The 22,615-nt window shown below is 43.6% G+C and overlaps 1 protein-coding gene across 2 annotated transcripts in view; it reads right to left on the minus strand.

Moving 5' to 3' along the window:
• Window positions 1-22,615, minus strand: part of RAB44 (RAB44, member RAS oncogene family) — a 387,835-nt gene that overhangs the window by 205,825 nt on the left and 159,395 nt on the right. For both annotated transcript variants that reach the window (XM_078644134.1, XM_078644135.1), the window contains exons 3-4: window positions 12,483-12,594; window positions 6,268-6,439 (exon numbers count right to left, since the gene is read on the minus strand). In XM_078644134.1, coding sequence (XP_078500260.1) covers window positions 6,268-6,439; window positions 12,483-12,594 — 284 coding nt within the window. The remainder of the gene's footprint in view (window positions 1-6,267; window positions 6,440-12,482; window positions 12,595-22,615) is intronic.

Below are 22,615 nucleotides of genomic sequence, written 5' to 3' on the forward strand. Positions count from 1 at the left end.
GAACTGGAAAAGATCATCAACAATCAACTCATCACACACCTGGAGCAGGACCAGCTACTCGAAGCCTCCCAATCCGGCTCCGGCAGCAATCACTACACAAAAATGTCCTGATCGCACCCATCAACAACGTCTGAACCCTCCGTGGCTAAGGAGAAACAGCAGCTTTGATCCTCCTCGACCTCTCAGCAGCCTTCAATACTGTATCCCACCACATGCTTATCGAAAGACTCCACCACATCAGCATCCAAGGGGACACGCTCAGATGGATCACCTCCTTCATCACCGGAAGAACTCAGAGGGTCCACCTCCCACCTTTTACCTCCTATCACAAGATCACCTGGGATGTCCCCCAGGGAACATCCCTCAGCCCCACACTCTTTAATGCATATATGACACCGCTGGTCCACATCATCAGATCCCACAGTCTCAACATAATTTCCTATGAAGACGATACCCAGCTTATCCTCTCACTCACAGACGACCCCACCACCACCAGAACTAACTTCCACAGATACATGATAAACGTCGCTGACTGGATAGAGAAAAACTGTCTGCAGCTGATCACAGACAAGATGGAAGCCTTGATCTGTGACACCAACACATGAAACGGCTTCTGTTGGCCATCGGGCCTAGGACCTGCACCCACTTCCTTCAACCATGCCAGAAACCTTGGAATCATCATTGACTATAGGCTCACCATGAAATCACAGACCAACACTGCCTCCTCCACCTACTTTCTCACTCTGTACATGCTACATAAGATCTTCAAGTGGCTACCCCAAACACGAGATGCACCGTTACCTAAGCCCTCATCACCAGCCGACTGGCCTACAACAATGACCTCTAAGTAGGAATCACTGCACACCTCTTACAGAGACTTCAGACCTTACAGAACACTGCAGCCAGGCTCATTCTCAACCTTCTCCAATGAACCCACATCACACCCCACCTCAAGCAACTCCACTGGCTCTCTGTACAGAAGAGATGCCAATTCAAGCTGCTGAGAATAAGGCTCTACACAACCAAGGACCCGCCTACATTAACCGCCACTTGAACTTCCACCAACTATTGAGAAGACTACGCTACGCCTCTCTTTAACTTGCCCATACTCCCTGCAACTACTGAAGCAGAAGTGAAGGAAGCTCCTTCCCCTACATCTCAACAATGACCTGAACAGCCCCCCACGCACCTCTGGATCATCTGGCCGATCGCGGGGGGGTTTCGGGAGGGGGGGAATAAATGAAAAAAACAAACCCTACCTTGAGGTCGGGTCTGGCATCTCTCTTCCTGCTCCTGCTCTCCTGCTCTCCAGGAACAAAAAGCAGGCAGCCAGGCTCCCTCTCCTAAGCCAATAACAATGCTGCAATGCAGCGTTGTGATTGGTCTGAGCACCGTGACACGGCCCTGAGCCAGGGGCTGGAGGGGTGGGCATATTCTCCATGCAGGCTGTAATGCAGCCTGCATGGAGAAAGGGGAAAGTGTGCATGACTGATTTGGGCAGCAAAACAGTCATTTCGAATTTAGGAGTGGGCAAACCACTCCTCCCCTCCTATGAGAGCAGAGCAGCCCTGCCTATCCACCTGCCTGCAAAGCAGCGGGATACGAAGCATAAAATTATAATAACTAAGTTATTATCATTTTATGTTTCTACTTGGCACTGCTTAAAAGCTGTGGGGCGACACTCCTCTGCTATAGCGGAGGAGCGGCCACTGCTCTGAGGATTTGCAGGTTTCCTGGGATTCAGCATTCACCGTTTTTCAAAATTACAAAGTCTTCCCACAAATTTTGGGAACAGCTCCTCTTTGAAGAACAGTCCCCCTCCTCAAACCCCAGTCCCCATTATTCAGCTTTCAAGTTAACAAGAAATACCCAGTATTAACTGGTCTGCTAGAATTCTTCCAGGCATGTAACGATCTCTGTTGTGGACCATTTTCCATCTTCCAGCCTCTGTTGGAAAATTTCACAAGGGCACACAGAATTCACTAGCAGAATCTGCAGCCCTCCTAGACTGGTAGTGCCAGTCCTGTAACAAAATCCTGAAAGCAGACATCTGTGCAGAAAAACTTCTAGGATGCTAAAATACTTCTGTGCTGTAACTAAGCAGGCCTTCTTTCTCTTCAGATTGAGACACATTCTCTCTGTGGAGTGGGTCAGTAAACCCGTCTGGCACTGCTGGTGCGATCTAGCCAGACCTAATAAAATGCCAGGCTTTCGACTCTCATTTTTGCAGAAAAGTGAAACATCATTTTGAAGTCCTGTGCACTAACAACCCACCTGCCTCCCACTTCTCCCCCATAGTTTCCAAAGAAATAGAATTTGTTGAGCCGACTCCTGGCTCGGGCCTGCTCCTGGGCATGACTCCACAAGGACTCCTAGGGCAACTTCCTGAATGTATAATGCACATTTCTATAGGTCTCATGAGGCTCCAGACATTGCACTATATAAATGAAATCTTATTAAATCAACATTTTGCTCAACTTGTATCCATTTTCTATAATGCTGAAAACAGTTTTTCATTTGTTTTGTTTATGCGTATTCAGTACGTTTCAATATACAAGGGGAAGTGGGTGAAAGAGTGATTTGTATAGGCAACCAAAAGTTCAACCTGAGAGTGAGAAGGACTAGTATAAGGATATGTATTTGGTCGATTGAGGTAGGTTTAGCCGGTAAAGTCTGCTCTCTGCTGTGAAGTTCTTTGTGTTTTTTTGCCCACAGTGGGTATTGGACAAGGAGTGTTTTTTGTGTGCACCATGTTCCTTGATGTTGACATTGGGCTGAAGAGGGAATGTACAATTCGTATTCTTCATATGGTTTGTGGTAGAGAAAGTTAATGACTTCTCCTGATGCTATTTTAGGTCATCTAAGATCTAAACAGAACATATGGGCGATAAAGATTTTGTGTTTCTGTGGCCACTACTCACACCAGAGAAAGGTTAACACCTAGCTGCCATTTCTGTGCTTTAGCTGATCGATCCCATGAGGCCACATGACTCCAAACATCTGGCTCCAACTTAAAGGAAGCCTACTGATGGCCCCTAGTTCTTTGTGAACTGCTGGCGCAGATGGGTAATAGACATGCTTTTTTAAATCATATTTCTTTTTTTTAAGGCATTTTACAATTTGTATATACTCTAGGACCATTTTGACAGATTGCCTTCGAAAAATGCCAGAAGATAGTTATGTCTGTGTTCTGCTGTGTACAATGTGCTAGTTGCTAATTTCATTGGTGACTACAAAATCCCTTCGTTTGCAGGTATAGCAATTAGGCTTTACTTTTATTTTTCTATGTATGCCTAGCTTGCATAAACTGTTCAAATTTCACCAACGAGTAGTACCCGAAATTGTCCCATTTGCTACATATAAGCATGCATCCCTGCACAATGGAAAAAGCTGCACAGTTGCAGCCTTTCACAATCACAGTTTGTGTTGTGAATGAAAGCAATACCAGTGACAATGCTGGGCTGGGGTTGGTTATGAACAGGAAGGGTTTTTCGGGTTTTGAGCTGATGACCTCAAGGACATCCCAACGGATGGATGGCTGTCAAGAGGTGTCAGACCTTTCCCCGGCCACGGCCCATTCAGGTAAGAGCGGTGGGGCCGGGTTGGGGGGGAGGACTCGACAGACGAACATGAGGGAAAATTAAATATAACATTATTTTCCCCTCGTCGTTGTCTGTCGAAAAACTACCTGGCCACACCGCTCTTACCTGCATGGGCCTCAGCCGCCTTTCCCTTTACTCTAAGTGCCCCCCCAAATAACTTTTTAGGTGTGGCCTTCGAGGCAGCTTTAGGTGTCTCTCCAGACAGTTGTTTAAAAAAAAGGCAATATACCATGCATACATAAGGGGTTCTAGCTAGCCCTCTTCTTCCATTGGTCTGTTCTGTTTTCATTCACTTGCTGCTTCCGCCTACCTTTTGAAAACAACAAGGGAACCCAAAGAAGTCGGCAAGGGACCTTGGGAGTCAATATTATTAAGGCAACATTGGTCCCTTATAATTAATAATGCTTAATCAATAAATATAGACAAAGTCGTTGCTATATTTGAAAGCGACATGCCCAGCCGGGCAGAGGTCTTGATATTTACTTTTCAGTCAATGTAAAACATGAATAACACACAATATACAAGACAGGGCACACGCCTGTACCCAGTCAATCACACAAGAAATATCAGGACAGGGAACAATTAAATGGAACAAACAAAAGGGCTTAGGCAAGAGCTTAACGTTCTGTAAACTTGTTAATCGCACAGTTTTGATTATAAAACAGAACAATATTGACACCTTCACACTTTTAAAGGGCAAATAAATCATTCCATGTGTGTAAGTTGCTCATAGTTATCGACGGCGTTTCGATCCGTTTAACACATTCTACGAATCTCATCAGGACATTTAATGTATGCCTAATAGTAAAGCAGCCTCATTTGCCAAGAGGGAAGCCAAGGGGTTCAAGGCTTATTGTGTACCCGATCACAGGAATTTCCGGGCGGGCTGTTGCTGTGACCTGTTGGGGTCAGCTTGTATTCGATTTCGGTAACAATGTGCTTGTGTAAGACTGAAGAAGGGCCAAGGTTTGGTCAGTCAAAGAACATCAGGCGGACCACAATCGGGAATATAGGGACGTTCGAGATAGTCCGGTACGATAACCGGTAGTAAGGATGCAGTGCTGCTCAATCGCGGGTGCCTACCATAGCATATATTTGGGGGCAAAAGGTCAGTCAATTTCAGCTATTGGCTAACTTCCCCGTGAGGGGCGGCATTTTACCTACGCAAAAAGTTGTCATCCCCACATTAAATAGTGCACTTCAATGCCAGGGTTTGTAGGAAAGCGTTTGTATTTATTATTATAATTTTTAATTTATGTATTCACTTATTTTCGGTGAGGGACTGGAAGCTCTATGTACACTCTTACAAGGCCACTGGCTTGAATGTGTTCCGTATCTTGTAGATACTTTATTAATTTCTACTCTTCCAAAATAACCGTCATTCATCCTGAAATGGTAGAATAATAATAAAGAATGCCAAAATCCATTCCAACGACCATCATGGAATTATTTTTTGCCATACATTTAAAAAAAGTATTCATGTATTCCATGTGTATGCCCTAGTGGCGTTCTTTGAGTATTTTTTTCAATACTTTATGCTTCTTAAACATTCCAGAGAGGCTGACACGCTTTCAAAGCACTGACCATCCGGCACTGGTAAACAGTATTAAAAAATTTCAGAAATATTCAAAGATGGCTGCCTGTGTGCGTGCTCTCACAAGAAGCATCTTTGAATGATTTTTAAATGTTTTATTATCAAAAATGGCCATTCAGATTCAGAACACAAGCAGTGGACAGGCAATAGTTAAAAGTGGTGGCTTTGCTAAAGATTGTTTAAAACTACAGGTACTACATTGCTCCTATATTATACGTGGTTGTGTGCCATGAGATTATTCAACTTCACTCAAACAATGTTTCTCAATATTATTTGTGAATCGCATTATGGATTGTGAGTTCCAAAAATGTTTCAGGACATTGGCTAAACTTAAATGTAGGCACAAACGTGCCCCTCTAGTCCAGTTCTAATGTACTAAAAACGCCAATAGATGTTTGCCCTAAGGTAAATGTTTAATGAAAAATGAATTACGTTTCTCTGCGTTGTAAACAAAACAAAGAATATTATGTATTTTGAGCGAGTTACTCCATGCTTCAGTCTGGCGAAGCAAAACATGTATTCATGTGAAACTGCAGCATTTCAAGTAGTGCATCCGAATATATATTCTTTTTTGTTAATGTAAGAAGTAAAAATAAGGGAGTTAAGGTAAGAAATTAGGGTGACCACCTCAATCGTATTATGGACACTGCCCCCAGACCTGAATGTTTCACCTACAAATCAATTATTTCAATTGTTATCGGTCTTAATATTTTAATAAAAGCAAAACAAGACTGCAACACCCAGAATGCATCACACCAACACCCAGGCCTTGAAACAGTCTCCTTAATAACCTGGAGATCGGTGATCACTCTACACCAAATGCTCAGTAGCACCATTTTGGTTTCAGTCATTGGAAGAGCCTCGGCCTTCCTAGTAAGATTAGATTTCTTTCAAAGTATTCACCAAAGTGTGACCTACTCCAAAACTGGAGATGACTGCAGAATTTTAGAGATTCTCGGTGCAGGTCCAAGTATCATTTTAAAACTAACATTTTTACAGATCCTCTCGACTCTGAACACTAAACTATTCAAAGGCTGATGTACATTCAGTAAAAGAAAATCAGTGTCCTACTCTTCAAAAATGTTATTTGCGCCCAAGTGCTCCATAAAAGACATAAAGTGCTGCCGTTCCTCATCATCAGCCTCTTCCGGGGAGAGCATCATTGGAGGTGCAGACATTCTCTTTGAAGACAAGCGCTTTCTTCTTTGTTCCGCGTTTTTTTCCTGAGAATCAACAAAATTTCCTAGAATGGTAAATCACAAACATCCGATTAATGTGAGAGCAATCTGATCTGAAAAATTACCAGACAAAGCAAAACAATGACTACAGTCAATGTTAATGGTAATGTACAATGTGAATTTACATATACCATTAACTACGCCTATCCATTACCCTCTTGTGTCATCCTCGTCCCAGTCCATACGGATTTAAGGTGAATAATCACCTGGGTCAGATAACCCTTAATTTTGTAACTGGGAAAAAGGCAATTTTCCACCTAATGATGTAGTGTTTCTTCCATTTATATAACTTTGACCATGCCTCTACTACCGATAAAACCCCTATCCCCTGAAAACACAACCTGTTTTTTTTTTTCTAAGTGCATCTAGAGATGATGACCCGCACTCTGAGGGGACCATTGTAATGTATTTTTATTGCATTTGGGTTATTTCTCTGTTTTCCGTCTATTTCAGGTTGTGCTTCAGAATTTCTTTTAGTCTACTACTTTATTTATTTATTTATGCAATTTTATATAGCGCAGACTTTACCGGAAGGCGTCAGAGCGCTTCACAATAGGAACAGAAATGATACAGACTGAGAACATTACACGAACAAAAAATTGCAAAAGCAAACGTTACGTTACATACGGTAAAGTGATAATTGTGAGCAAACAAAAATACATGAGGTAGTAAAAATTGTGAGCAACCAAAAATACATGAGGTAGTAAAAAGTGCACAGGAGGAAAAAGTGACAAGTGTGCAGGATACAAGAGAAAACAAAGTATAATTTGAGGTATAATACTGCAATATATGCTAGACACTCAGGCACAAGAACAAACGTTACGTAGGCAGAGGTGGCACTTGTGCAAGTATCAAAGGTATAACACTGCAATAAAAGGCAAACACTCTAACCACAAGAACATACTGGGAAGGCACTTCCATGGTCATGGAAAGTAGGAGTCTTCAGTAGTGGGAGGTCTTCCTTCAGATAAAAGAGAGGACGTGAGTTACTTTTGGAGGTGTCTCTGGAGGAGGAGAACTTTGAGGTCCCTTTTAAAGGCCTGGGAGGAGGCAGTGGTCCGGAGCTGAGGGGGGAATGAGTTCCAGATTCTCACTGCGTTGCCTGAAAAGGATTGGGCCATTGTTCTTTCCTTCTTGAAAGTGGGAGGTTCAAGCAGTAGATTCTCCGCATTGCATGACGGTCTAGAGCCTCCAGAGAGTTTCAGTTTATTCGCCAGGTAGCGAGGAGAGGAGGAGTGCAAGGCTTTGTGGGTGATACAAGCGGTCTTGTAGATAGCTCTAGCCTTAAAGGGAAGCCAGCGGAGGGTAGATAACATCGGTGTGATGTGATCGCTTCTTTTGGCCCCATAAAAGAAACGAGCTGCTGAGTGGAAAACAGACTTAAGTGGGGACAAGTGGGATTTGGGGAGGCCAGTAAGAAGAGAATTGCAGTAGTCGAGTCTGGAGAGGACCAGTGATTGAACCAGGGTTATAAGGTCCCGCTCCGGGAAGAAGCGACGGATTCCCCAAAGTAGGCGCAGTTGGTATCGAGCAGATTTTGCAATGGAATTGATGTGGGGAATTAGATTGAGTTTTTTGTCTAGTATGACACCAAGGGATTTGGCGCTGTCGACAATGGTGGGTTTATTGTTTAGTAGATTCATCTGATCCATCCATGATTGAACCGGGGGAGGAGAGAGTGAGGAGGAGAATAGGAGGAATTCAGTTTTGGAGGGATTCAGAATCAGTTGATGAGATGACATCCAGTTTTGAATGGAGTTGAGAGTGGAGCTTAGGATGGAGAGATCGTGAGTAGAGGCAATCTTGAGGTAGAGTTGAGTGTCGTCAGCATAGAGATGATAGTGGATCCCGGATTTACTTAGGAGATTTCCCAGTGGTTCTAAATAGAGATTGAACAATGTGGGAGCAAGTATCGAGCCTTGGGGAACACCTTGACCTACCGCCACAGGAGGTGAAAGACTGTTCGCTATTTTGATCATTTGGGATCTGTCAGAAAGGAAGGATGCAAACCATTTAAGCACAGTGCCCTCCATGCCCATTCTCTGTTTAATAATATTGAGGAGGGTGTGGTGATTGACAGTGTCAAAGGCTGGGGAAAGGTCAAGGAGAATTAGAAGACAGGACCCCCCTGAATCGAGAATCCTCAATGCGTCATCAACCACTTGCAGTAGGGCTGTTTCAGTGCTGCAGTTTTGGATGAAGCCGGACTGACAGTTGTCAAGAAGATCATTGTCCTTGATATGACGAGAGAGTTGTTTTGCTACGCATCTTTCTGTGATCTTCGCAAGAAAGGGAAGGTTAGTGATGGGACGGAAGTTGTTGAGGTCATTCGCATCAACAGTGGGCTTTTTAAGAAGAGGGGTGACCTGCCCAGTTTTGAAGGAGGCAGGAAGGGAGCCTTGCCGGAGGAAGAGGTTGATCAGAGTGGTCCAATAGGAGAGGGAATGGGTATAGAAGTCAATGGCGATGGCACTGGGGATAGGGTCGAGAGAATGGTTGGAAGGCTTTGTTTCTCGTATGCACTTGAGAAGGGCATCTTCAGATATGGGGTCAAAGCTCTGCCAAATGGCTAAGGATTTGCGCTCCTCTGGAGGGGTAGGATGAGAGACCTGATCCACAAGTGATTTCACTTTTTCATCGAAGAAAATAGCGAAATCCGCTGCTCTCTTTGTAGAATCATCCACCTTGGAGGTTGGGGGAGAGCAGTCAGGCATTTTGATGAGATCGAATAGTTTTTTGGGTCTATTTTTGGCGGACTCAAGGAGGGATTTGAAGTGCGCCGCTTTCCCAAGGAAGATGAACAGTACATGTGATCATCCACATATTCTCCTTCTATGGTGGCCCCTTAGTTGTTTGCTTCTCGTGTATCTTTGGGCTCAGTTAACTTTCCCTCTGGCTTGAGTCTACGGGCACTGGGCTATTGGAATTCTCTTCAGTTATTCCTTCTCGCCTGGGCTGTGGCTTCATTCTGGAGTTGCAGGTAACTCTAAGGACGAGGGGTTGGGGGGGTGTCTGATCTGTTTTGCCTTCGCACTTGAACGATTTTCCTGTGTCCTGGGAAGGTACAAGAAACAGTTTTAAGGTGTATTTGTGTGTGTATTTGTCATTTTAGGTGTTTTGTGTATGTGTGTATTAGTTATTTTAGGTGACATATAAGGAGCTATGAAGTTGCCCTGAATAACATGTTATTGGGCTACATACAATTGCTCTAAATAAAGTGTTTTTGGCCACATTTATTAACGGGGTATGCGATATTGGCTGTATATTTATGGTTTGGCTCAGTCTTTTTGTTCACAGAAAAGGCATTTAACATTGTTCAGAACATTGGCTAAGTTTGAGAAATATGGAAATACTGTAAACATACAATTTGCTAAGGTAAACTTGATCTTAAAAAATGTCATACATATTGGTCAAGGAGGAGAAAAGATATTGAGGGCACGTGGCTTCTCATTTCTTCAGTCCCTCTCTGACCATCTGCTACCCACTCTCCCCCCTCGCCCCTAGACAATGAACTAATTTACTCTTGCTTGAATTTAATCCCTCCAGAACTTGCATCCATGCCAACATACTGCAAAGTATGTAAATCTGAGAACCCTCAACACAGACACAATATTGTCTCTCCTATCCACAATCGGAAATTAAAATATTTTTAATACAGCCTAAATTACTCAAAAACTATGGGGGGTATTCTTCATTTTGTAGTATGCTATTAGTACTAGAATAATGCTACTAGCATACTATAAAATGTGATTCACTAACCTACGTCCAGAGGTCCATACCTCAGCATCTCCTGTCTTTTATGTGCACAGATCTCCATTCCAACTGCAGAGATCTCAGCAGAAATAAGTTATTAGTTATAAATATGGGAGGGACGGGGAGAGGCGGTTGGCTGGAAAATGGAACTATTTCAAAGTAAATGGGAGGTGGTTTAGGGAAGAGTAGGGAGGGATTAAGGGGAAGCTTGGGATGTGTAGCACACAGGCACTCATTTTTTGGAACCAGGACTTATTTTCCATTAGAAGACTTTGATTGAGACCAAGAAAGAGAAAGGCAGAAAACCACAATGAAGGAGGAAAAGAAAGAGAGAAAAAAAAGCCAGAGACTGAAAGAAATTGTAAGAGTGAGATAAAGAGACATGAAGTGGAATCAAGACCGGGTACCCTTGGAATTCTTCACCCATAACATTCAGCAGCACCAGTTGTGGACTCTTAAGAAAAAATCTGGGTTTTGGCTTTCAGTATTTTTATAAATTAAGGACTGGGTATGAGGGGGATACAAATAAATAGGTAGCTGATAAGTCATCTACCCATCTGTTGGGACATTTCCACGAAGGCATTATGAGTGTGTCATCAGTGGTGCACCTTAGTTAGTAAGATTCAGGTGGTGTGCATCTCAAATTTTCTAACTAAAAAAGCAGGAGACCACAGGGTGAATGGGTTACAAGACCAAGATTCGGGATAGACTGTTCGAGTGTGGCACAGGGTCAATACTGATTTACATGAGGTGGGCCCCTGAGCCTGGTTTAGAGTTTGGTAGACATTGTACTCCATCGCACTGGCAACAAAGTACCCTGTCTGTCAAACTGAAGGAACATCCATCCAATTTTTCATAGGGCAGACTGCAAGTTTTATGCCAACAGATTAAAATCTACTCCATTAATGTAAAACTTATTCCGACAGCCAGTCGGAGTAGGTACTGTCAGAGGTATGCCATTCAACCGTCTGCCCTATTTAGAATGAGCAGTCGTATAGCTTTATTTTAATACCCGTCACCACCAAGTATTTCCTGACAGTGAGGTATAGCAAAAAACAAAAACAAAATAAGGTCTATGACCCCCCACACCATGGTAGAAAACTCGGGTTGTGTGGGGGTCACTAGCTTTTTATTTATCAAAAACAAACTCCCGCTTTGGGATACAGAAGGTGAGGATGCCTTTAGGGAAAAGGGGAGATACATTGCAGGAAGATTAGAGCATATTCTGGAAAGATGATAGAGATAATATTGATGCTAAGGGATATACATATTGGGGGAAGAAGAGAAGAGAAGAGAAGAGAAGAGAAGAGAAGAGAAGAGAAGAGAAGAGAAGTCTTTATAGGTGAGGTTTACCATAAATAGATTAAAACTCAATTTATTCAATTATTCCCAGTACTTACTCACTGACATTTCTGCACCCTGATGACTGCTTGGTTGTGCCACCTTTCACATTTATTTTGGATAATTGACTTTTTGGGCGCTAAAAATATCCAGATCATAGCATTCAAACCAGATTCTGAAAGTGGGTGTGGTTCAGTGAGGTCATAGAGTGAAGGTGGTAGGCTGCAGTTTTGGAGAGACGGCTGTGTTTTGTTCTCTCAGAGACACACAACCGTTCTGTTTTCCATGCATTTAGTCTTGGTATGTCGGAATACTGAGACATATTTAATGGTTCAGGTTTTTTTTGGGTAATAACGTGGACTACTTAGGGAGATAACATTTTCCCAGCGGGCTTGAAAGATGTGAATAATGAAGGAATAAAACATACTTTGGTGTATCATGGGAATGTGTGCAGCAAAACCAGTTGAGATGTGTGCATTGCACTTGCTGCACTGCTATGGTGCAATATAGATTTGGCACATGACTAAGCAACGGGATCTATAAAGCCTTTTCCTATGTTTACCACCAGAAAAGGCAAATGAAGCCCTTTTAGACATGTGCCTTTTCCCTGAGAGGCTACCTGAGATGATTTGTAAGTTAATTTCAGACTTTTTGCTTTCTATTTAATGCTGATTGACTGTCAGATGATGGTATTTGTAGCTTGAAGATATATAGATTGTCATGGTACATGAATGCGGAGGTAAGTAAATTAAACGTATACTTGTTTATTTGTACTTAACTTGTTGATGTTTTGGTCCTCAATATTCTGATAGCACGATATTCTGGAGTCTGCATTATGGTGGAACACCTCACAGTCAGAAATGAATGAATGGTCTGAAGTGCCTACAGTATGTCCATAGACGTGTACGCAATTTACCTATACATTACACATGCAGAATAGCAAAGTGTTCATACTTAGCCCAGTGGTAAATTCCTCGGTGGTGAGATATCCTTTTCTGTCATAATCAAGCCCATCAAACAGGATTTCCAATTCTTCTGGACTACATAGAAAGTTGCTGTTCGCTTTCTGTAAAAGAAGTGACGTATTGCTCAATAGTTTCCTCCAGATATTTTTGTATTATTTATGTTCATAAAATTCTGCATACAATCTGAAGGACATAAAAGACACAGGCTCTAGGAAGCCAAATTAGAGGTTTCAAATCCATTTAAAAAGCAGCTGCACGGAGGGGACTCATGGTTTGTACACAACCGAATATACACAGTATAAAAGGAAGGAAACACGAGGTCTGTTGAGTTGAAACTAATTCTGATCTGACACAGCATGACAATTTCTAGTAATATTCAATATGAAAGCAAATACATTTTGAACTTCTTCGGCAGGGGCGCTCCTTCGCTATGGCGGAAGAGCATCGCCCCACTGCTTTCTCGTAGTGCGAGAAGCAAACACATAAAATGGTAATAACTTTCAGTTATTACCATTTTATGTTTCCTTTGCTGGCAAGCAGGTGGACGAGGCTGTTCTACTTTAGGAGCAGAGTAGGGGAGGAGTGGTTTGCCCACCCCTAAGTGCGCAATGACTGTTTGGTCGGCCCTCTATGGCCGCCCAAACCAGTCATGCGCACTTTCTCCTTCTCCATGCAGGCTGCATTACAGCCTGCAAGGAGAAAATACCCACCCCTCCAGCCCCTGGCTGTGTCACAGTGCTCGGACCAATCGCAATGCAGCATTGTGATTGGCTTTGGGAAGGGAGCCTGCCTGCCTGCTTCCTGTTCTTGAAGTCGGAAGCAGGAGAGCAGGAGCAGAGACGGGGGACCAGGCGGTGGCAAGGTAAGTGATTTGTATTTTATTTGTATTTTTCTGGCTCGCTCCCTCCTTCGCGGCACCATCACGCAACCCCCCTGCAACTCCCTGCGCCCCCCCCCCCCACCCTGGCCCATGCTCGGTACCAATACAAGAAGAGAATATATATATTACTTTGTGTCTCTTGTGGAACTAAGTAATTTTAATGTGCATGAACCAGCGCAGCTGGTAAGAAGCTTGCAGGTCAATTCTGAAATACGCCCACTAGCTGGGGCAGTCTAGAAGCAGGGCGGGGAATAACAGGAAACAGGAGACATGGAAGAGGAGCAGCACAATAATGGGGAGCTCGGAAGATGGCATATCTAATGGTTCAGATATGGCGGTGAGAAGAACGGCTAGAAACATAAAAGGATCTTTGGGACAGATTTACTAAAAACTCACGCAACGCAGTGCAGCTGGTAAAAAAGCACGAGGAGAAGAGAGCAGGAGAGCGCAATATTTAAAGAAGTATGGCACTCTCCTCCCCTCTCCCTAGCACCAGCGCTAAAATTAGCTGCCATGTACCCCCACCACCTACTTTGCACCTTAGAGCAAGGGTGTCTACGTGAGTTTAGCATTGGTTTCGTACTAGAAGGATAGCCTTCCAGGACAAAATACTATACTCAGACTAACTTTAAACATTTTGCCACTTTGTATGTGTGCTGCACAGTGCAGTATACATACAAAGTGTGAAAAAGAAGGAGAAATGAAGGAATTTCTCCTTCATAGCGCCTACTTGAAAGGAGCGCAATTTTCTAAAGCTAAACCCTGTCCACTTTTTTAAGTAAAGAGGACTTAGTGTCAGAAAGCTTTGCTGGTTTTCATGGGAACACCCATCTACCACCCTTGGTATACCCCGTTAGCGCTAAATAATGCAAAGCAGCATGTTACTTTCAAGTGATTTTCAGTGCTAAACAAGTTTAGAGCTGGAAAGTAAATAGGATAAAAAAATTAGGTCGATTTGCATCACTCTTATGATGCAGATATGGCATAAAATCTTAGTAAATAGACACCTTTGTGTCCTTTATTACTAATAATGAACCTCAAGCATAGCCATGTCTGCATTCACTTTCACTAACAACACAACTTAAGCACACCTGTTTTTCAAAAATGTATCAAACCTCCTTCCAGCCTGTTCTTAAGGGTGAATACCCCCCCTTTTGGCACACATAAAGAGTGTTAGGCTGAGCACACGTCATCCTGACAGACACTTTTTATGTTCAGGTCAGGCAGCCATGCAGGCTCATGGCTGCCTGAGCCAAACTTTGCTGGGCTGAAGATGTCACAGCCTTGTGAGCTTGACCTCCTCAGACTAGCAAAAGGATGTGAGGTCCTCCCCTCATGATGAGAGGAGCGTCACTGATAGCCTCGGACCTGGGCACCCCACTCTCTGACAAAGTGTCAATGTGGGGTGTAACATTTACTGACCCCATCCCACTCTGTGAAGAGGTATGGACTGCCTCCTCCTCTCATTGAGACCTAAGGTCCCTGACTCAAGCTTAGCTTAAGAAATGGAATGCCTCAGACATTGTTTCACAACACTGTAACTTTAATTGTTACGGAGAGAGGTCGTTTATTTGACCTCTATAGGGCTCTACTAGTTCCCTAATTGGAGTGGTGTGTGTTATATCACATTGATATTTATGATGGGCACTCTCTGAGATAACAACAGTGTATATTGGGTGGCACTTAGTTTCCACTTCGTGGAATATTTGTGCAGGCATAACAGTCACTAAGGAAAGAAGGGTAGAGAGTAGCCCATTAACAGAGCTTGGCCTGCTTCTGAGGAAACCATCAATGAGGTATAAGGCCTGCTGTTGGAGTTTTTTTATGCTCAGGGAAGGGTCCATGTCAGACTGATGTTGCATTGCTGCAGTCAGAGAAAGCACAGATCATTCTTGGCCTCAACAGAGGCACCTGACACTACACATACTTCAAGTTAGGAGACCATTTTTCAATTTGGGTCTTCATCCAGACTGCATGTTGGGAAGGGATAACCCCTAATGGCTTCGGGCCAGTAGTATGACACATTTTACAAGTCGCAAATGGCCCGATCGGCTGTTTATGACATTTTCCTATGTATCAACCCTATTTTGCGAGTTGGTAACCTATTACCGATGCGCAAAATAGGGTTTGCGAGTCGCTATGGGAAAGGGGCGTGTAAAGGGAGTCCCTTCCTAATAGCAAGTAGCGCTGTTATGTATGAATGTTTTGCAACAAAGAATGTGGTCATAAAACATTTGCAGGTTACCACCAATTTCACTGTCCACTGAAAAAAAATGAAAAGAAAACTTGACATTTATAAAATGCAGCCCGTTTTCCATTTCAATGATTTAAATTCCGCTGTGATCATTGTTTTGGAATTCAAGTCCTCCAGCATGGCAAGGAAGCTGCAGCTGGGAAAGACTTCATTAGGCACAATACCTTTTCTGCGATGTCCCTGCTAAACCTATTATTACTGTGGCAAAAAGCTCAGCTGATTGAACCTGGTTTTCTTGCCAACCTGTGGTGTGACTTTCCTGGGCAAGGTTCGGCACGGTATGCATGTCCTCCAGTGGTGGAAAAAATTACTACCTCCCATTTTTTCTCAACTGCTAGTAAAGGTTAGTCTGGTAAGTCCTTCAGCCCCTAGATCCTCAGGGCAGGCTACTAAGCACCAAGGGCCTCATTTATGAGGCCTTGCGTGAGGTTTGCGTGAGTTTTGCGCTTCCGATGCGTCACTTTTTGTGACGCATCGGCGGCGTAAAACTTGCCTGCTGATGCGCACTATTTACAAAGTGACGCATCTAAGCAGATGCGTCACTTTGTAAACCCCTGCGCTACATTATACCTGCGTCAGGTATAATGTATGCAGAGGGGGCGTTCACCCGCAAAAAGCCTCGTAATAGTGACGCAGTGAAATCTATGAGATTTCACTGCGTCACTTTTAGGACGCTGTTGCGTCAAAATCTTGCGCCTGCCTCACAGCAGGCGTAAGACTGACGCAAGCCCTTTCAAGTGGGGCTTTCCCCATGTGAAAGGAAGCACTGCTGGAGTTGCGTCACTTTTGTGACACACTCCAGCAATGCGTCACTTTTAAGCCTACAGATACGTCAGAAATACTGACGTATCTGTAACTCCTTGCGACATGATGCGTCATATTATAAATATGACGCATCAATCATGTCGCAGGGAGAGCGCAGTGAAAAGTGACGCATCGCTGTTTTCACGCAGCGATGCGTCACTTTTCATAAATGAGGCCCCAAGAGTCTGACCTGACTTAAATCCCCTTTGATCCAACTCCATTTTATGTAGGGCCTGACTCCATCTCAGATAATGGAGATTACCATTTTCTCTTAGGCAATGGAAGTTGCCATCATTCCCGATTCATGCAGATTCATAGTCAGGTCTGCCATTTGCCGCAGATGTCATTTGACTGTATCTTTCTAAGAACTATGAAAGTGTCAAGTCATTTAACTCATGACATAGATATAACACTGCATGCAACATTTGTCTGGGTCAAATGTCTACTTTTTACCATGTCAAGGTTAAAAAAGAACAAATAGAAATAATGTATGTAGTCTGAAGTCACGTCCTTCTACCTTATATGTTCATGAGGAAACCTATGAGACGCACACCTTAATGCACATAATCCATGTCAGGCATTCCTAAATTCATGTCAGAAATTCCAATTTCTGATAAGATTGTATGCAAGGACTGCCATTTGACCACTTGTCAGGAGAGGTCATTTGCCCAGATTATGACACAAGATTCTGTCAGAGACAGTTCACCCACTGCCAGCACACTTCGTACTTCACGGATGCTAGATCTTGCCTGAAGCTGATAAAGCTGAATCTTGGAAGAAGACTGCAATGTGTGTTTGCCTGTTGCAGGCAACACTGTTTTCATGCCTCCGCTGATACAGACAGTTTTTGCAGTCAACAAGGTAAGTAGTGCATCTCTTCTCCCTAAGAAACTCTAGACTGTAAGTTGCTTTGCATTCCATGCTCTCTTAGTGTAGCACATCGAAGTAGACGCTAAGGTGTTAGGGCCATATGTATCAAGGTACCAATTAGTGATTCTGTAATAGCGATTTTTAAGAAATCGCTATTTCAGGATCGCTAATTGGTATGTATCAAGAAAATAGCCATTTTTTAGCTATTTCTTAATATTCCTTAATTGCGAATTCGCAAATTACGAATTCGCAATTAAGGAATACTTTCCCATTCATTTCTATGGGCCAGGAGGCCCATAAGAATGAGTGAAAAGTTATTCTCAAATTGCGATTCGCAATTTGCTAATCGCAAATTGAGGATAATTTCAAGGGTGCAGGGCTGTCCAAAGGACACCCTGTTGCACCCCTGAAATATGCATGGGTGCACATGAGGCGCACATACATGCCCTAAGGGCATGTATGTGCGTCACATGGCACTTTGAAAAACGCAAAAATGTGCATAATTCAAGGAATTCGCAACTTACCACCAACTAGAAGTTGGTGCTAATTTGCGATTCCTTAAGGCCATTTAGCAATTTTTTTTGCCTTCTTACATTGCATTTAAGGAATCGCAAAATTTGCAATTCCTTAAATGCAATCGCAAAATAAGGAATCGCAAATTTTGCGATTCCTTATTTTGCATGCAGATTTGTTTGATACATACCATTTTGCGAAAATGCGTTAGCAAACGCCGAAATTCTGCGAATTTCGGCGTTTGCGAACGCGTTTGGGCATGATACATATGGCCCTTAGATTCTAGATGACATTTTAACCCTGTTAGAAATATTCATCTTATTCTCGTTATTTATAACGTACTGTTTTTATAATGTTATGTGTAGTTGTTTTAGATGTACTGAGAAACACATTGTTTCCTGTAGTAATAAATACTTTTTACTTAAAAGTGTTCATTCTTCTTAGTTCAGTGGGTGTGCGATACTGTGTATAATGGAAAATGTTTATTTCTGTTACAACGGTGCCACTGATCCCTTCATGGGGATTGTTAGTAACGCAAAAACTCTACCTCTTTTTCAATAACACATTGAGTAGTGTTCTGCAAGGGAACAATAATCCATCTTTCATGTTCATCTTTGGTTATTGAATCAAGTTTACTCATATCAACTGTGGGTGGGAAAGCACATCTTGCAGAACTATGCAAGAGTCATAGTTTACGCGAGTTCCAATCATCTGTAGTCAGTTGGGCCCTCTTGGAGTTAGGAGTCCTTCTGCTTTTTGTGTTCCTGATCCAGGCAAAGAGGAAGTCAAACATTTGAGCAGTTTCAGTCCCTAAAAGCCAGCATGAGTCAGGAGTCCTTGAGTGAGTCTTCTTTCAGCAGGAGTCTTCTTTCTTCATGCAGGACCCTTTTCCACCACAGGTGGAGTGTTTCCATTTCGAGGAATGCTCTTAACCCCTTCCCTGCGGGGGTAATTCCCCCATAGTGAGGGGGGTGAGCGCGGCACCGTGGTGCACATGACGAGACCAGCTCATCATGAGTCAAGGTGGAGCTGTGCTCATGACGAGCTGGTCTTGTCATGACCCCCCCCCCACTGATTAATTCGCCCGCACAGGAGGGGAATTAATCGCGCGTGGGCGGAGCGGTGCCGTTATGACAAGACCACCTCGTCATGAGCACAGCTCCACCGTGATTCATGACGAGCTGGTCTCATCACGAGCACCGAAGGGGTTAAGAGGTGGTGGCTGTCTTTCCTGATCACAGAGACAGGCATCTGTCTTCTAACCAGGTATTCAAACACAGCAGGTCTGATAAGTAGCAGAACTGTTTTCAAGTCAGTTCTGGCTCAGGCAGCCTAAAGTACATTTTTCTAAAGTAACTTTTACACCCAGGTTATAAAAATTAGATTGCAATCCATAAATCAGATTTTGAAAATTAAGTAAGAAATCCATTAAAATGACTTTATAGCAGTTTCCTAGCTTTAGATTTAGAATTTGAATCACACATAGGTCGGTTCCAATGGAAAATATATATGAATCAATACAGTGAAATAGCCCATTTTTTTTATAAGGCACTCTGCCTTGTGGGCTAGCAAAGCAGACTTTAGAGGCGACTTGTTAGTGTATAAAAATAGGCTCCCTGCATGCTAGACACTTTTCCTTGCCACATGTTACTGCAGTGCTAGAAACTTGCAGTTTAGCCAAAGCACAGTGGTGCTCCTTGCAGCAACAAATATTTATGGGCTGTGTAAATACACACATGACATTTTAACTCCCATGTATTGGAACACTTTCTGCCCTATCTAATAGGGCCTTGCAAACAAGTTAAATAGACCAATTGGGTGGAACCAATTTCAACAATACCATTTTAGGGTCCTAACTCACACACTGCAGCGCTTAATACCAGTGTCACAGTGCACAGATTCCTATTGCCAAGAAAAATAGGGTGCAGAAAAAAAAATCAAAATATGCGATGACAAAGGAGAAAAGGCTAATTTGCTGCACATGCCCCCTCCAGTCAAGGACAATTCACTGTCTCTACAGAGACACAGAGACACTTGTCTGTTCTATGCCCCACTGAAACTACCAGTACCACTCTTTCAAGATCTGCGGAAGCCACTATCCCTGCTCATGGAGGACCCTTCGCCTCATCTTTAGAACCCTCATGTGAGAGGACTAACCCTAGCCTATTCCTACATGCATCGAAATATTGAAACAGTACCACCATGACTGACAAGGAGATTTTGCCCATTATGCCTCCTGTGTCAGATTACTGTCCCCAATCTAAAGTTCTACCCACAAGACACCCAAGAGTTACACACATCTGAAAGCTATCAGTGTACTGGACTAGATCACTGGCCATTCACTCACAGATCAATGCTCAAATCTAATGTCTTGGGAAGGCCTTGCTTCCAATGTGTGGGTTGACACAGAGTCACCAGTGGGCACCTGGGGCTTTTCTGGACACAGTCCAGGCTCTTTCAGCACACTAAGCTAGGGGAACCACATTTTCCAGTGCCAAGCATTGTACATTAGAATTAGCTACAGGTCCTCGGACTCCCTTCTCACCCGCTACCCCTGTGGTCACACAAGGGCCCCTCAACTTTTCCTGGGAGGGCAATGCAAGCAACTCATGAAATGCCTTTCCCTGGGCAAACTCCTGCTCTCGAGCCACTGACTAAGGATCCTCCCTGAGGCAACTGAGACCTCCATGCTTTCAGAGCAAAGGATATGACCTCAGGCTGTAGACACTCCCCTTACAGTTTCACTTTTCACCATCTCAGGGGTGACTCCATGAGACTCAAATTCAGCTCAGGGTCTGTACTTCAAGTGTGGGACTTACAGTGTGGAAAGACAGCCTCTAGCATGTGTGACACACTCTATGTCATGAAGAGGTTTGCCTGGTCCAGGGCTCCTGTCAACTATGTCTGTGATAGACAGCACCTTCAGGACAAATGTCATAGCTCCTGCCTTCATGTCCTGTCCAGTCAGAGGAGGTAAGCCCTCATCCACTGATGCTTCCACTGCGATGACACTCATCTCTTATCCCTTCCTTTCCTCTTTGGCTCAGGTACCATAGGCTTAAGGCCAGTACCCTCAGACAACCGCAGTGGGGCAACATAGCTGTTCACACCCACTGGTTCCCTTTCCACTGGTAGTAGCAATCTATAGGTAAGCTGGGATGTGTTGCTACTATCTTCTGCATCACCATACCACAAGGACGACTATCATTCTCCAGCAGGCTCATAGACTGCCTGCTGAGATCTAAATTACCACTTTTAAAGCAGTCAAAGATGGATGTTATTTGTGCATTCTCTTATGAGCATGCTTAGTGGAATAGTGCAACACCTGAGAGCATATCCAGACCCTTGGATAGTGCACTGCACATACAGATACTGATTCTGCAGGTTACCTTCTGTATAAACCCTATGAAAGGGCTGATTTGTTCAAGTACTTCAGCTGGCAACGTTGACTCACCACTATGTCCAGCTCTCATGTCCAGTGTTCCGTGGTCCCTCTATTTTTACTGCTGGCTATTCGTGGATTATGCATTGTTAAAACAGGAGGATAATTTACATTTGACTAAGAATCTTTTATGTCAATTCTAAAAATGTCTTAGCATTGTGACCTCCGGTTCCCTCTGGTAGTTCTACCTCTCTAGTGCTGTTCCTTTGTGCTATTCCGTTGGTTCAATTATTAATTAATGTATACATGACTGATTGCTCAGATAACCTTTGTTTTCCTTTTCAAAGTCAGATATCATGGGATGCAGCAGTGAAGTTTGAAAGCGCATCTTTGCTCAGAAATGAGAAACCAATTGGTGAAGTTTGTTCACTTTTATTTATATGTGATATATATAGCAAGCACGTTATTGGAAAGGAAGTCTGATGTGCTGGTTCATTAGGATATAAACAATCTGACAGGGAAGAGGAGGCAAGATGGCGTCTGAGTAGCATCTCACTCCCAACACTTCCCCGGTCAGACCCCCAGAATAATCAGGAAATTACAGAATGCCCTTCTAAAGCACATTAAAGACGCAAATCGCAAATGAAATAGCTCTAAGTTGTGATTATTGTAGAGATCCGATACGATATATGCGGGACAGATGAAGAGTGTAATTAACCGGAACCGCTGCTGGCTCCAGCACCCGCGCGGCTCGATCCGGCATCACTCACGTCTCATGACCTGCGGCGGGATTCCTGCAAGCAGTTCACAAGAATACGCTTGGCGATCCCTGGGGCCTTGCTGTCTCTGCATAGATAACCTTAGTCATCCTCGTTGCAGTGCGGTCGGCACGGAGGTGGGTTTCCTGCTCACCGGCAGCTGAGACAGAACCGCTCACGGAGGAAACATTGTATCGGAGGAAGATTCCACATAAATCAAGTAAGAATGGCAGAGCGGGGTGGGAAGACAGCCAGAGTTAAAAATGCCCAATGTTCTTGCCCACAACAACTGCAACCACCCAACCCACCACAATGACTATTGAAAATCAGGGGAAGCGGACCAATACACGTGGCAGCAAGGGGAAGGGGGGAGAAAAGAGTGAAAAAAGCGATAACACTGAGAAGCCTGATACAACCAAGAAAGCCCAGTTAAAGGCTCCCCGGGACTCAGTCACCTGCTAGCCTTTAATCACAAACACTTTTGGTCCAACTGAGGCAAGCACGCATTGGGCTCTGGGTAAAAAAAGGAAGGGGAAGAGGAGTAGATTGAACAAATTACTGCTGCCACCGCTGCTGCCACCACACCAGCCCCAGTGGTGACACCGGGCCCTAACCTCCAACCAAACTCTACCCCTAACCTGGCATTAGACAATGAAGAAAC

Source organism: Lissotriton helveticus, chromosome 5_1 (assembly GCF_964261635.1).
Source record: "Lissotriton helveticus chromosome 5_1, aLisHel1.1, whole genome shotgun sequence".
In the NCBI taxonomy this organism is placed as follows: Eukaryota; Metazoa; Chordata; class Amphibia; order Caudata; family Salamandridae; genus Lissotriton; species Lissotriton helveticus.